At 38.2% G+C, this 14,377-nt stretch overlaps 1 protein-coding gene across 1 annotated transcript in view; it reads right to left on the bottom strand.

The window, feature by feature from the left end:
• MYO3B (myosin IIIB) overlaps positions 1-14,377 on the bottom strand; it is a 342,946-nt gene that overhangs the window by 206,831 nt on the left and 121,738 nt on the right. The window contains exon 10 of the mRNA XM_015596448.1: positions 3,032-3,187. Within this exon, the coding sequence (XP_015451934.1) occupies positions 3,032-3,187 (156 nt within the window). The remainder of the gene's footprint in view (positions 1-3,031; positions 3,188-14,377) is intronic.

The following is a 14,377-nucleotide window of genomic DNA, read 5'->3' as shown; positions in this document are numbered from 1 at the left end:
TCTCATCCAATCTGCCACTAAATCCTCACAATACTAATACCTTAATATCTTCTGTTATTTGCAATTGCCATAATCTGCTCTCACTCATTTCCCTGACTCCAGCCTTGTCCAGCTCCATTCTATTCCCCCTACTGCAATCAGAACAACCTTCCTGGAGTATATCCTTGCTTGAAACCCATCAGTGGCTCCCGAGTGCCTAAGGAACAAATGCAAGCTCCTTAGCCCATCATGACCTGGTTCTTGCCTGCCTTGTCTTTCCTACTCCCACTCCATCTCATGTCATGCTCCAGCAATGCCAAATAATTGTTCATCAAGTCCCCTAAGTTCTCTCCAGCCTCTGTGCCTTTGCCCTTTGCTCACCACTCATTCCTTCCCTCTACCAGGATTAACCCCCTTCCCTGACTAACTTCAGGACAGTTTAAGGATCACCAGTTCCAGGGGTCTTCTTTTCTCAGGTGCTCTGGGAGGTACCCCAGATATCCGACTATCCAGGTACTTTTCATGCAAAGCTGTCTCATCTGATTCTTATCTGTTTCACATACTGGACTATTAGCTCTTTATCAGGAACTGTATCTGACTTGCCCTTGTAGTTCCTCTGCTCAGCAGAGGGCCTGACACATACACACACATAAATGTCTCTTGAATGAATAAATGAATAAATTAGTTTTTAAGTGAGAGATAGAAATTTTTAACATTTAGTGTCTCAGTACTGTTTATTTTCATGATGTTGTCTGGTGAACAAATAGAGATGAAGTTGCACAGATTAAGGCCATGAGGTAGAATTTGCACAGATTAATGCCAAAAGAAATGAAGGATTTTGAATTAAATAAACCATGTATACTACTACTGCTGCTGCTAACGTTGATTGAGGGTTCACTCTGTTATCAGCACTTTTCTAAGTATTTTTTATGTATTGAGTTATCCCTCAAAACTTCAAAACAAAAAAAATTGATAACTTGTCCTTCAGTGGCTGAACTAGGATTCAAACCTGACAGAGCCAATGGTTTTAACCGCTATCATATCACCTGCTGTGAGACCAGAGTTGTGTAGAAAAATAAAGAATATATTGCCTCACTCATCTATGTACTCATTTCAATTTTTTTTTGTTTTTGTTTTTTTCCACCTTAACTTGGAAGTCACAACTTTAAATATATTGAATTACCAGCATCGAATGATATTTAAAATTTTTTTCCAGGTAGGTTTAAAAAACACATATGTATCCAGGTCCTTGCCAGTTGCTAAAAGGAGGTATTAGTGTAGGATAGGTGGCAAGTTATGTCAATTACATGCATTGTTTCCTTTAGAATTAATTGTCCTACCTCCTAAAAAAGGGGCTGTTTAAAGTTGCGATACCTATTCGTGAGCTTGACTTTTCAAAGAAACACAAACTTCTGAGTGAAACTGAAGATAACAAAGACCCTGTGAGAAGACTTTGCCACCATATGAGGCTTCTGATAACATCGAAGGAGTTAACAAGGATAAAGAGAAATTAGAAAAGGCGGGTGAGAGAACTTGGGGATCTAAGGAAAAAAGTCTTTAAATAGAGAGCATACATCTAGACCAGCAAAGTCAGGCAAAAATGAAAAGCAGAATAACTTTACAAACTAAGTCTCAGAAATTGTTCTGTGGCAAATTTCAGAACAGAGAGACAAGGAAAAGACACCTGATTTGACTTAGAGCATTTAAATGCAGACTTTGTTTTTTTGTTTGGTTTATATTTTACTTTATTTCATCTTCGTTTTTGGTAGTGGTGCGCTCTCTCTCTCTCCCCCCCGCGCCCCCTCCGTGTGTGTGTGTGTGTGTGTGTGTGTGTGTGTGTGTGTGTGTGTGTGTGTGTGTGTGTGTGTAGAGGGATAGTGGCTGAAATATACGAACAAAAGCAGGGAAAGAAAAGGGATTTCAGTTCCGCCAAGCTTAAACACAAATTCTATTGCTTACGAAAATGCAAAAATTCACAAGAATTTCTGTTCATTTCTCTATCCCGTAGGCAAGACACAGAAACAGAAATGGCAGTGGAAATTTTTTTTTAGGAAAAAATATGTTTTGACTTATCCAAAATTGAGCCTTGGGGGAGAAGGTGAAATCAGAAAGATACAGTCACCTTGAAACTATTCCTCTAGCTCCAAAAGCTCTGATGCTTTCTGATTTGTAAACAGTTTCCTGCAGAATAAGTTTTTATAGAACTTGTGACTTGTGATATTTTATTTTCTTCACCTCCTGTCTTTCAAATATTCTTTTAATAATAATGGATTAGAGCTTATCTGCATCCTAGCCAGTTTTATAAAACTAATAATTGCTGAAGGTGGGAGGAAAGCAGCTTTATTTGCATTTAATTTTTTTTAAAAGAGAAATTCTGCCACCCTCTGGACAGAAACCACAGATCTACTTCTTAGAGATCACCACAGAATACTGTTTTAAGTAACTGCCCTTGAAAATAAACATTTATTTTTTAAAATCTACCCTGTTTAAAAAAAAAGGAAACGAGAGAAATAAAAGTTGCTTTAGAAAGCATAGACAATCCCTGGGGGAAAAGGTCATTTTAAAGTGCTATATTGCCTCTAAGAAATTTTTAACTAAAGAAAACAGTGTCAGAGCACATTAGAGAAAAAGCCTTCAGCATTTAACTTAAAATCTTTCCAAAATCACTTTATAGCCTATTTCTGCTCTCCAGTTCTCAACAGCCAAGATGTCTCATACAATCTCAGCCATGATTGCTTTCATACAGTCACCTTTATTGGTTTAAAAAAAATCCACATATACGTTCAATATGTCTTGGTTTTAACTGGAACAGGAGAGCAGAGTGAGATTTCAGCTACAGTTGAGAAATATTAGCCATAAGAGCATAAATGCGCAGCTTATTTCTGAAGCTCTAATGCACTGGCATGAAGTACTCAATAGCATGTAAATGAAACTCTCAGAAATGCAGGGATGTGATAATTACCAATAATAATACTGGGTAAATCAAAACGCATGACATGCTGTTTTTATAAATAACCAGAGAAAGGAAGCGGGAAGACGCAGAGTACCATACCTGGTTTTAACAACAGGGTTTAGATGCTTCTGGTCGTGGAGGACCTTGGCCAGCTGTTTTTGTAGGAACAAAACCTTTCCGTGGGCTCCTTGAATAAATGGGTGGTCGAGGAGATGTGTAACGGAAGGGCGCTTTTCAAAATCCTTTATAAGACACCTGTTCGCAAAAATCAACAGATAATCCAAAGTACAATCTTACATACCTGGCTCCCCTGTGAATATGGGAGAGAGGAGAAAAGGGGCATTTATAAAATCCGACCGTTAACCTAACATGGCTCTTCTTTATTAATAAGTTCCAGAACATAGAAAAGAAAAATCTCTACTAGTCGAATTAATTAAAACATCAGAAATCTATTTTAGTTTGTTTTAAGTACCTGCTAAAAACAGTCAATTTGATCCGAAGCACTCAAAACACTAAAAAAATATATACTGGTCAGGCTGAATTTCCTGTCTGAATTGTCATTATAGAAAAATATTTACAATGGAGACAAGTTGATTAGTCTATATACCTTATTTTAGAAGCATATAAAATTACATGTTATCACATATTATTACATATAAAATTACATAAATGAAAAATCCTAATATATGAAATGTCCACTATTTGGTGGTGAGGAAAATACAATTAGTAGTTTACAAGGAAAGAAACTAATCATAAAGAAACCTTCACAGAGAAGATTCAACACTTTGATTCTAATGTCTTCTGAAGAACAGGAAGTGATTACAGTATAATTCAGAAATATTGGAATGGAATTATGCAAACAGGGAACAAAAAGTCCATTCAAAATGGTAAAAACTGAGTTGCATTTAAACTGCTCTGCAGTTAATTGGTTAAAACTGCTCCCGTTTAACCATTTTCTGTTTCAGATTCAATGCCCCTTTCAAAGAAAACAATGATTTAGTACATTTTGCTGTATGCTCTATGTTATTAAAGATGATTTTGACACAAGGAAATTTCTACTGAAATTGAATCTGATGAATACTCCTCCAATTACCATCACATTTTCATTCTGAATAGCTGCCCTTGACGGGAGAAAGAAATTTCAGCATCTGCCCTTTTAAGCTATCAGTCTTTAGCTCACGTAGGAGGCTTAGGATAAATACTGGATGCCATTCTGCCCACTCCATGAAATAAATGTTTCCAGTTTTTCCAACAATAACATGCCGGCAATATCTAAAACACATTTTAAATAATGAAATGCACTGACAAATGATAAAAGTTCAGCCTCATCTTGAACATCTTTTCAAAACATTTAAGCAGAGTTCCTAAAACAATCCTCAACTGTTGGATTTGCAAAAGGCTTTAACCTTTGCAGTTTACACTTCGAACCACTTCCACATCTCTCACCTTTTAGTCCTGAAAAGATTTTCAGTAAATTTCCCAGTTACTCCGTTTTAGAAATGATTCAGGGGGTTTTCTATCTATTGGACTGGAGCTTTCAACTAGAAAAGCCAAACAAACCTAGATTATCACCATTCTGCCTCCTGCACGACTATAAATACCTACCCTGTCATGGGAAGAAATCAATCATTTGACTTTAATAGGTTCAGGAGCCTTTTGTATAATCTATTATTTTTTCCTACCAAAAAAAAATAAAAATCAGTGCACATGTTTTAAAAAATAGAATGTTCGTATCTTTACTCCAGCGATCTTCCTTGGATTCCTTGTATGTTCATCTGTATATGTATATGTGCCTATGAAGAGAAAATAATTGCTCATGTTTCCTGGGGATGAAAGAACCTCTTCACAGGTCAGTAATACAGGTGGCCCTGCCCTCCTTTGAGGAATGGCGTACGAAAACTCCTCAAATAAAAACAGTCTGTGTCCTCCGAGAGTTTCTGCCATAGACGAACATGGTAACTTCGCACACCCCTCAGAGTCTCAGAGGGAGTCAGATGGACGTCCAGGAACCCCTGGGTCTCACAGCTAAGCCCTCCCAGTGCTCTGGGCCGGGTCATGTCATATCTGTTTCTCATCACGAGATATACATACCTCCTGTATCTCAGTATATCCCCGAACATGAGGAGATTTCTTAATAGGTTTATCCACCTAATATTTCCCTCTTTTTTTTTTCTTTCTTCCTGCATTAGTTGTTGAAGTTTCATCTGACTGCCACCCCAGCACTGTTGAAAAAGGAAGAAAGAGCAAGAGCACCGAGGCAGCCCCCAACTGCCTGTTGACTAGTGCCGATACTTTAAATGAGTAAACTCAGGAGCTGAGACTGAAGGTGGGAGGTATGACAATTAATAGAAAATCCATAGCATGCGAATGGGAAAGTGAGCTGGAGCTACCTCTACCTCCCTTCTCAGAATAGGTGCCTTGGCACAGTGTTGTAGGTGAGATCTGAAAACAAGGTCCTTCTGGTACTTCAGTCATTAAATCTCCTTAGAGAGCGTTTGAGAGAGGCCAGGAAACCCATACCCCAGTCTTATTTTTTTTTAAAGTCTCTATTGGAGTCTGGGGATGCAATTAAAGGTGCTATATCTTGTTTCATAATTTTAACATTCAGTGGAGAACCAAGGTTGTCAACAAGGTAGCAAAATCATTCGGTATTTTGGAGAGGATCTCTCTCTAGGTCACAGAGGGAGTAAAAGAAATAAGGACTAATGAATTGAGACAATCAGACAAGGGAGAAACTAACAGTGAATCTGTGGTCCCTTAAAGATCCAAAAACTGAAATGCATACTACTCTCTGGAAGCAATGATCAAGAGGATTTGTTCGTTTTCTCAGTAAGACCCAAGTGGGCTGAATGTTATACCACTGGATCAGCAAAACTGAAACCGAGTGTATATGGGAAGAATGCTAAGCAGAGTTGTGACATATCCAATTGCATCGGAGGATTTTCAGGAGAAGGGCATGAAGACCTTGAGTGTATAGCCTTATTCTAAAACTCTCTTGCATACTTTTTTTTTCTCATGGGGAGCAAAGAGCCAGACTGAAATGGAATTATTATTTTACTGATAAATTATTATTTTACTGATAAATATCTTAGGAGCAAATATAGCTGAAAATCATGTATTACTAGATACAGTTCATTCTGATCATATCTCATTCATTCAGCAAACATTTATTACACAGCTAGAATTAGCCAAAATAAATTAATTCATAAAAAATTATCTCTTTTCCTCAAGGATCTATAATCTAACTGGAAAGATAGAAGGACACAAGAAACAAAAAGTAGCAGAAGCCAGTGATTGATTATATATTTAGAATAAGCAATAATCACCCCAAAGCATAGGGTTTTGAAGCTAAGAGATAAAGATTTTCTATTTTAACCCCTCTTTTACAAAGTGAAGATGTTAAGGTCAAGTGCTGATAGTGATAAGACCAATTTCCTGACTCTAACAGAAAGAATCCTTACTACTCTGCAATGTGTTGTTAAAGGTGGCAGGGATGCAACATGCAGAACAATACTGGGGGCTTGGCAGGGCAGGAAGCTCCAGTCAGGGAAAACTAGTGAAGCAGGTGAGAACTGAGCTAGGTTTGGGGGAAGTTGTGGAATTAAATTGAACTCGATTGGTGGAGAAGAAGTAGAAGGCATTTCAAGGTTGGCAAACTGGATCAGCAATGCAAGAAGCCTGAACTGTGTAGCCAGGAACTCAGGAGGCCACCAGAACATTCACCTTCACCTTCTAAGCTGCCTCCTTTGAATACCTAAGAACTTTAGTATCTTTACCAACTTTAACTAGGGTATACTCTTCATTGCTTAAGACTTTGCAATTTGATGTCCCAAACTCACTGTTAAGCTTGTCAGTTCGTCATTTCCCGTCTTATTCTCCTTCCAGGCAGGGATTTAGTGGATTAAGATAGAATTGACTGCTGGGATCTGTAAGAACTCCTGACAACACCCATGTCCTTTTTTAAAGCATAATAAAATCCTCTAACTTGATACGAAGAACAAACATGGAAAACTAAAGAAGTTATAATACGCTTATTCATTTCAGGATTGCTTATTAAATCAGAAATTGCAAATTCCAGATGCAGAATATTTTCCCCCAGGTGGAGATTGAAAAATTTTACAAGAGAATGCATAAAATGTCGTTCTCTGTATGGGAAATGAAGGCCAGCCAGTGTGAGATGAATCGAATGAAACACTAGACATGTAAAACCTTCCCCTGAAAATGAAACTAGTATTCTAGTCAAAAAGGTTTGGGAAACATTGGTGATTCTCTAAACCAAGTAAGTCTGGCGTTTCATAACGCATGTGAGCATATTAAATAATGGGGTAAAGAAAACAGCTTTGTTTTGTTTAAGTTTATGTTTCCAAACTACTTGACCACAGACCCTCTCTGTGTCAATGCAATCATGGCCCTGCAAACGATACCTTTGGAAGCTCTGTTGTGAGAAATCAGAACTAGGCTTTTAGAATGGGTGGCAGAGTCCTCATCTTAGCTGACTGAGGGGAGACACTCAGTCCGTAAGTGTCACCAGCACGTTTGAGACGTGTATTGGTTCTGCAGAAGATAGTTCCTCAAATTTGGGATATACATTCCCCAAGCTCAGCTCTTGCAAGAGTCTTTTACTCCAGAAAAAAAAAAAAAAAAAAAAAATAGGATAAGAAATAGATTTAAGAAATAGTACTTTTCCAAAATCATCAGTATTCATTTTCTCTAATCATCTTTTAAAATCTGGATTTAAGTGTGGTTATCTCTGTGCTAAGACACAAAACAAAAACAACAACAACAAAAAAATAGAAATTTTACACTACCAGAGGTATTACCTGAATTTATTCTGAATTTACAAGGCCATGTTGGGTGGTTTGAATAACATAGAAAAGTCCACTAGGAAAAAAAGGAAGCAAATTCCAGCCTCGAAGGAAATTAATCCATTACCTAATTTGAAATTCTAGGACTTTCCATCATGCTTTCTTGACTGAAGATTAATTTTCAGAATTCATTAGTGTCACCACATTAAACACAGGTTGTAGCAGCTATTTGCTGCAATCTCTTGGCCTGGCTTCTGCTAGAAACAAGTAAAAAAGAGGTATTTCTTAATAAGAAACAAGGTCGGGCTTCTGCTCTGGGATCTAGAGCTGGCAGTACCTGTGCTTTCTGTTCCCAAACAATAATGCTGTCGAGACAACAGCTGCCTTGTTGCTGTAAGCTGCCATTTCATAACTAAAAAATCGAATGCCTGCAAGAGGGAGCTATTTATCAAGAATCACAGATAAATATTCACTGATGAATAAAACACACTTGATAAAGAGCTGCTGAAAAGTTGAAAACTAAAAATCCTGGTGAACTTTGTGAGAAAAGCATGAGGGTGAGTAATCTTATTCCATACACTAAGGTAATACTACATGAAAACTTGGGATTTATGTCTCTTCTCATTTATTTTTTTAACATTCTTTTATACTTTGTTGTTTTCTCATGGGCTTGCTACTTAGATTTTTAAGTGTTTCCATTTGTATAGAATATTTTTGATCTGAGCAAACATTTCCTTGCCCTGTGAGGTGTTGTGCTGCTCTGCCGTTCCTATCATCATCAGACAGAAGCCTGAGTGACAAAAGAGCCCTCTGCATCAGGAGGAGAAATCCTCCAGAGGGTACAATAATTATAGGTTAAATATCGGAGCCCATGGTGCTCTATCTTGGAAGGAAATTTCCATTTAGAAGGCAGGACTATGACAAACAGGCATTCTCCCAAGATGACTAATGCCTCAAAAGAAGGCAGGCTAAGAAATTTGACATTGCATATGTTATTTTAGCAAAACACCACCTCCCTGTTTGGTGGAATATTTAAAAGCACTCCAGTTTTTGTTAAGTTTGCAAATATTGCATATGGTGGTGTTTTAAAGTCTCACTGGTGAGAACTAAAACTGCACGCAAATTTCACAGGTAGGGTGGAGAAGTGGGGTCCTAACCTGAAACAGAGAACCAAGAACCAGGCAGTACTCAGCAGGCAAGTCTACAGTTATCAATCAGAGAGCAACGGTCAAGTATTAGCTAAAAGGGAAAAAGGCCCTAAGAAGTTAAGACAGAGGGTTTTAGAACAGGAATCTCAGTTTCCTTTTGAAGTGGGTAATAGGAAGAGATTTGGTGTGGCAACATTGGAGAGAGACTGCAGGGCTACAGGACAACAGGGAAGCTGCCATCTTGCCTGAGATACCCGGGCAAACAGAATACAAATGCAGGGTTAGCAAGATCAGCAAGTCAGCCCCACATTTAGACAAAGCCGTCAGCCCTGAAAGTCCAGAGTGAGCCCAGGGGAACCCAGGAAAGAAACAAAAACGGAAGAATATGGCATTTTCTAAAGCCCGAGGCTGGGGACAGAGAAGAACCAACTTTCCTCACCCAGAGAAGACTCAAAGAAGGTGAAGAAGGTGATAAGAGAAAAAGTGTAGGATGGTTTGAAGCTAAAAGATAAAATTGAAGGACAGTAAGGGCAGAATCTCCCTCCAGAGTCAAGAAATGTGCACCACAGTGGCTGGAGAGAGTCTCCATGCAAAAACAAGGCCCAGAACTGGAGGGCTCCATGAAGGGCAGACAGCTGCAATGTGGAATCCATAATGACTCAGGGTTGCAGCCTGTGTGACACCTGTGGACACAAGTACCTCTTTACCCTATGTCTCTGATCCTGTGATCAATAGTTGATAATTAGAAAAGCCCAGACTAACACATTTTATTCTTAGGGAAGATGATGTGGTAACAAAAATTCTAGATCTTCAAGTACTTTTTGTCTGGGGACAAGCTGGGGACCACCACTGGGAGGGGCTTAGGGAAGAAGAGCATGCCACGGACAGCAGGCGGAATCTGTCTGGGAGGAGGAAGGGGTAAAATTGCCAAGCAAGTAGGTGAAGTGAGGAGAAGAGCCAAGAGGAACCAGGCCAGAGCCAAGGAACAAGTTAAAATGGGGTTCAGGGGACACAGAAGCTGTCCAAGGAGAAGCTGATGGAGGGCATAGTAGTGGAGGTACGGTTTTATTATTGTTGTTATTGACACTTCTTCTGTTTAAGCTGTGCTTTTGAAGTTGCAAAGACTAAGGATGAGCATGCTCTCCACTGGACATGCTGAGGAAGACCCCAATTTTCATGTCCTAGGATTAAGGCAGTCTGAAGGACTGGAACCAGTGGCCCCAAGTCACCACTTTCCCAACCTCTTCCTTTTCTTTCTTTCTTCCTTGGTTGGGAAAAACATTTTATAATCAAACAGATATTTCTCCAGGCAACTCCAGCCATGTGGTTTAGTCAGAGTGCCGGAAAAAAATAAACCATTACTTCATCGCACAGCCCCAGCAACTAGCATATGGCACTGTTAAGCTGTGTTCAAATCCCACCCTCTGATTCAAAGAGCTGCGATGGCTCCATCTCTCAGGCTGCAATGCTGCCAATTCCTAAGGATCTGAATATTCATTGCTGCTGCAGGTGCTGCTGAGTCTCCCTGCAGCAGCCAAGCCGCTGCCTCTTGGGCCTCTGCGAGGGACTAAAGTGGGCCACTGATCGATCCTAGGCTCAGCAAACCAGATGTGGACCTTGGTTTCGTTTACTTCAGGTGGAAATTAAGAAAATATTTACTTGAAGCAGTCCAGGAAGAAGCAATCATAAAGAAAAGTGATGTCTGAACCCAGAAGGAAATGGTTATAGAAAATATGTGTGAGTCAGGGCAAAATTATCTAGATGTTGACAAGTCCATATTTTTAAAGTTATTAGTCACTGTTAATTATCAATATAATATAAATTCAAATAACATATGAATAAGTTATTCATATAACATGTTATAAATTATTATTAATCTTAAATATTTAAGTCTATTGATCTATTTAAATAACGATATACTTAATCACCAAACCCATTATTTTCCCAAACATGACACATGTACTCATTTGTTTAAAAAAATGATGCCTAGTATTGGGGCGGTAATATATAAAGGTTAAAAGCCAGGGGTTGGAGTCAAACCCAATTCTACTTCTTATAGATATGTGATGGTATACAAGTCAATTCAATGCTCTGGGCTTCATCTGTAAAATGGTAATAATATTATTGTGGGGAGTAAATGAAATAATCCATGTACAGTGCCTGGACATAGTGAGCACTCAGTAAATGCCAGCTCCACAGGCTAGCCACAGTACTAGGTGGTGGGGACATAGTCAGTGCATTGAAGGAAGACAGCCATGGCATACCCACTCCTAAGTATAAGAGCGATGAAAAGAAATGTTAATATGCAATGGTTCCTTGAGTTAGACTTGAATAATACTGTGCCCATTAATAAACTACCTTTTCTCAGTGTAATTCCTCTACTAAGGACAAAATTACTATTTGACAGATGTCCCGATCAGAACTTCCAAAGTTCTGGGAAAAGGGGTCTTTCAGAATCTGACAATTCAGCAAAAGCAAAGAACTTTGCCATTTTCAAGTTCAAGCCTTTGGGCACTCTTGGTTTTGAATGTCTGGTTGATTTCCTTGATTCAAAAATCAATTTCCATTTTGACAAATAGTAATGGTCTGCTTCTTAGTCCAGGTTTAAGTGCTGGAGGATATATGAATTCTAATCCTCCCCTTGATCCTACTTGCCATGCTGCCCAGAATTAAATCTATAATTCTCATTTGTATGCATTTTTTCCCTGAAAGGGGAAGCAGTGGATAGTACCCAGCCACCTCCTATAAGAAATGAACAACCAGTTCCATAGAGCATGAGCATTCCATGTTCCAGACTACCCTAGGACTAGGGTGAGGAGTGGGAGGGTGCAAAACAACAAAAGATATTATACCTCCATAAGAAACTCATCTTCTGGGGTAACACCAAACTTACACACATGAAATATTTAGAGAACCAGGTGAGATTAAATTCACAGATTCATTCAAACACTGACTAGGTATTTACTGTGAAAGGTACTCCAATAAGTTCTTGGGGGAAAAGATGCTTGGAATGAGAGTTTAGCTTTCATAGAATTTAGAAACGAGAAGAATAGATATGAACATAAATAATAATTCAAGGCTGAGAAGTGTAAGCACTAGAAAAACTCAGATACAGTACACAATTCTATCTAAAACAAGTGTTTCACATGAGAGTTGACACTTTCTATCTAAAACAAGTGTTTCACATGAGAGTTGACTCACCCCAGTCCTAGGTTTAAAGTGGGTTTTAAAGGATGAAAAGAATATTGACAGGAAGTGCAGGGAAGGAACATTCCAAGTGGACAGTACAGCAGGGATGGAAGCCCATTGGTAAAATGCATGGCTCATATGGAGAACAGAGTAGGACAGGATAATGCGATTGTAATAGAGATCAAGGTAAGAATCTATCTTGCAAAACCTTATTCAGAACCTAGAAGGCTCTGCTCTGGCAGGGAGCTAGGCTTTTCTTTCTTAGCCATGGTGAATGGCCTTTTTTGAGCAGGGAGATAACACAATTAGATCTTTGCTTTAGAAAACAAAGTTGCACCACATTAGAGAGTAAATTTCAGGAAGGGAGATCCATTTAGGAAATATACAGTCTGAAATAAGGAAATGAGAAAGAGAAAGGTGATAGTTGTAGCTGTGGAACTTGAAAACAAGTCAAGGATGTACAAGGTAAAAAGGACCACCAGTGGAGTCTTATTAGGCCAACCTAAATTTAATGAATGGATCTGTAGCAAAATCTTTATGAACATAACAATTTACCTTTACCTTTAGGCCCGACTATAACCTCTCTCAACAGAAACCAAAAGCCTTTAAGTGACCGATTCAATGATCTCTTTTTAGGTCTCATGCTACTCAGCCTCTCTGTTCACTGATGGTCATCGTCGACCTGCCCCACCTTCTTGAAATATTCTTCTCTTTCCTTGCCTACAGTGATGCTACATCTTTTAGTTATTCCCTTACTTCACTAACCACTCTTGCTCATATATGTTCACTACCAGGTAGAATAAGACAACAAGGCAAAGGAGATAGGCTATGCAAAGACAAGGCAAAGGCAAAAAAAGAGTGGAAACAGAATGACATCATTTATGCCACTGGCTTGGAACTTGCTACTCAGCAACCACACACTTTGCCTAATGGATCAAATTTACCGAGCTAGATAATTTAAAGAGAATTTTTATCCTATGTAGAAGGCCATCCCTACACTTGAAGACTCACAATCCCAAACAAATCTGCAGATTCTGCTTAAAATAAGTGGGTTTAACTTTGTGTACATATTCGACACAAAGTAAAAATTAAAAGTGTAAGAAGACCAGCAAAAACTACTCCATAAAATTTATAGTTCATTAATTACTTCAAATGACTTTTATAACAGCTTTGATGAGATATAATTCACAAACCATACAGTTCACCAATTTGAAGTATACAGTTCAAAGAGTTTTAGTATACTCATACAGTTGTATGACCATTGCCATAATCAATTTTTAAAACATTTCATCACCCCCAAAAGAAACTTTGTATCCATTAGCAGTCACTTTCCATTTCCCCTCAACCTCTTCAGTCCTAAGCAACTACCAATCTACTTTCTGTTTCTATGAATTTGCCTAATCTGGACATTTCATATAACATGTGTGATCTTTTGTGACTTGCTGGCTTCCTTTACCTAGCATAATGTTTTCAAAGTTCATCCATGTAGTAGCATGTATCAATATTTCATTCTTTTTTTATTGCTAAATAATGCTCTATTGTATGGATATACCATATTTTGTTTATCCATTTATCAGCTGATGGTCATTTGGGTTGTGTCCACTTTTAAGCTATTACGAATAATGCTGCTATGAACATTTGTGCACAAGTTTTTTATGTGGACATATATTTTCACTTCCTAGGTATATATACCTAGGAGTCAAATTGATCATATGATAACTTTATGTTTAACCTTTTTAGGAACTACAAGACTGTTTTCCAAAGTGGCTGCATCATTTTACCTTCCCATTATCAGTGTATGCAATTGATTTTTAACACTTCATCTTGTTCTAGAAATAATCTAAGTCACCTTATATAATATATGTTTAAATAAAAGTATGTGCAATAAGGCAAGATAAAAAATAATTAAAAGCAGAAGAGAAAAATAAAACAAAGGGGAAATTAGGAAACAAAAATAGCAATTAAAATACAAAATAAATTATTTTGTTAGAGGTGACCACAAATTTGGCTCTGGGCTCTCTAGCAGCCAGTGTGAAAGAGAAAAGGCAGTCTGTTCTATATTTCTTAAAATCCATGATATAAAAACAGACCGGTGCTTGGAGAACTATGATGAGATGATGATGATGATGATGATGACAACGACGATGATGATTGGTAAGGAGACTAGATATATAGCTTTCCTGAGTTTTCATAGAAATGACTCCTTATAATGCAATGAATACTGTTTCCTCACAGTAAACATGGCCATGAGTTTCAGAGGGCTGTTTTTTATAGCACTCTTCAATTCCAACTTATTCCTTCTA

Source organism: Pteropus alecto, unplaced genomic scaffold, assembly GCF_000325575.1.
Source record: "Pteropus alecto unplaced genomic scaffold, ASM32557v1 scaffold3, whole genome shotgun sequence".
Lineage (NCBI taxonomy): Eukaryota > Metazoa > Chordata > Mammalia > Chiroptera > Pteropodidae > Pteropus > Pteropus alecto.
This window is presented reverse-complemented; position numbering and strand designations above follow the sequence as displayed.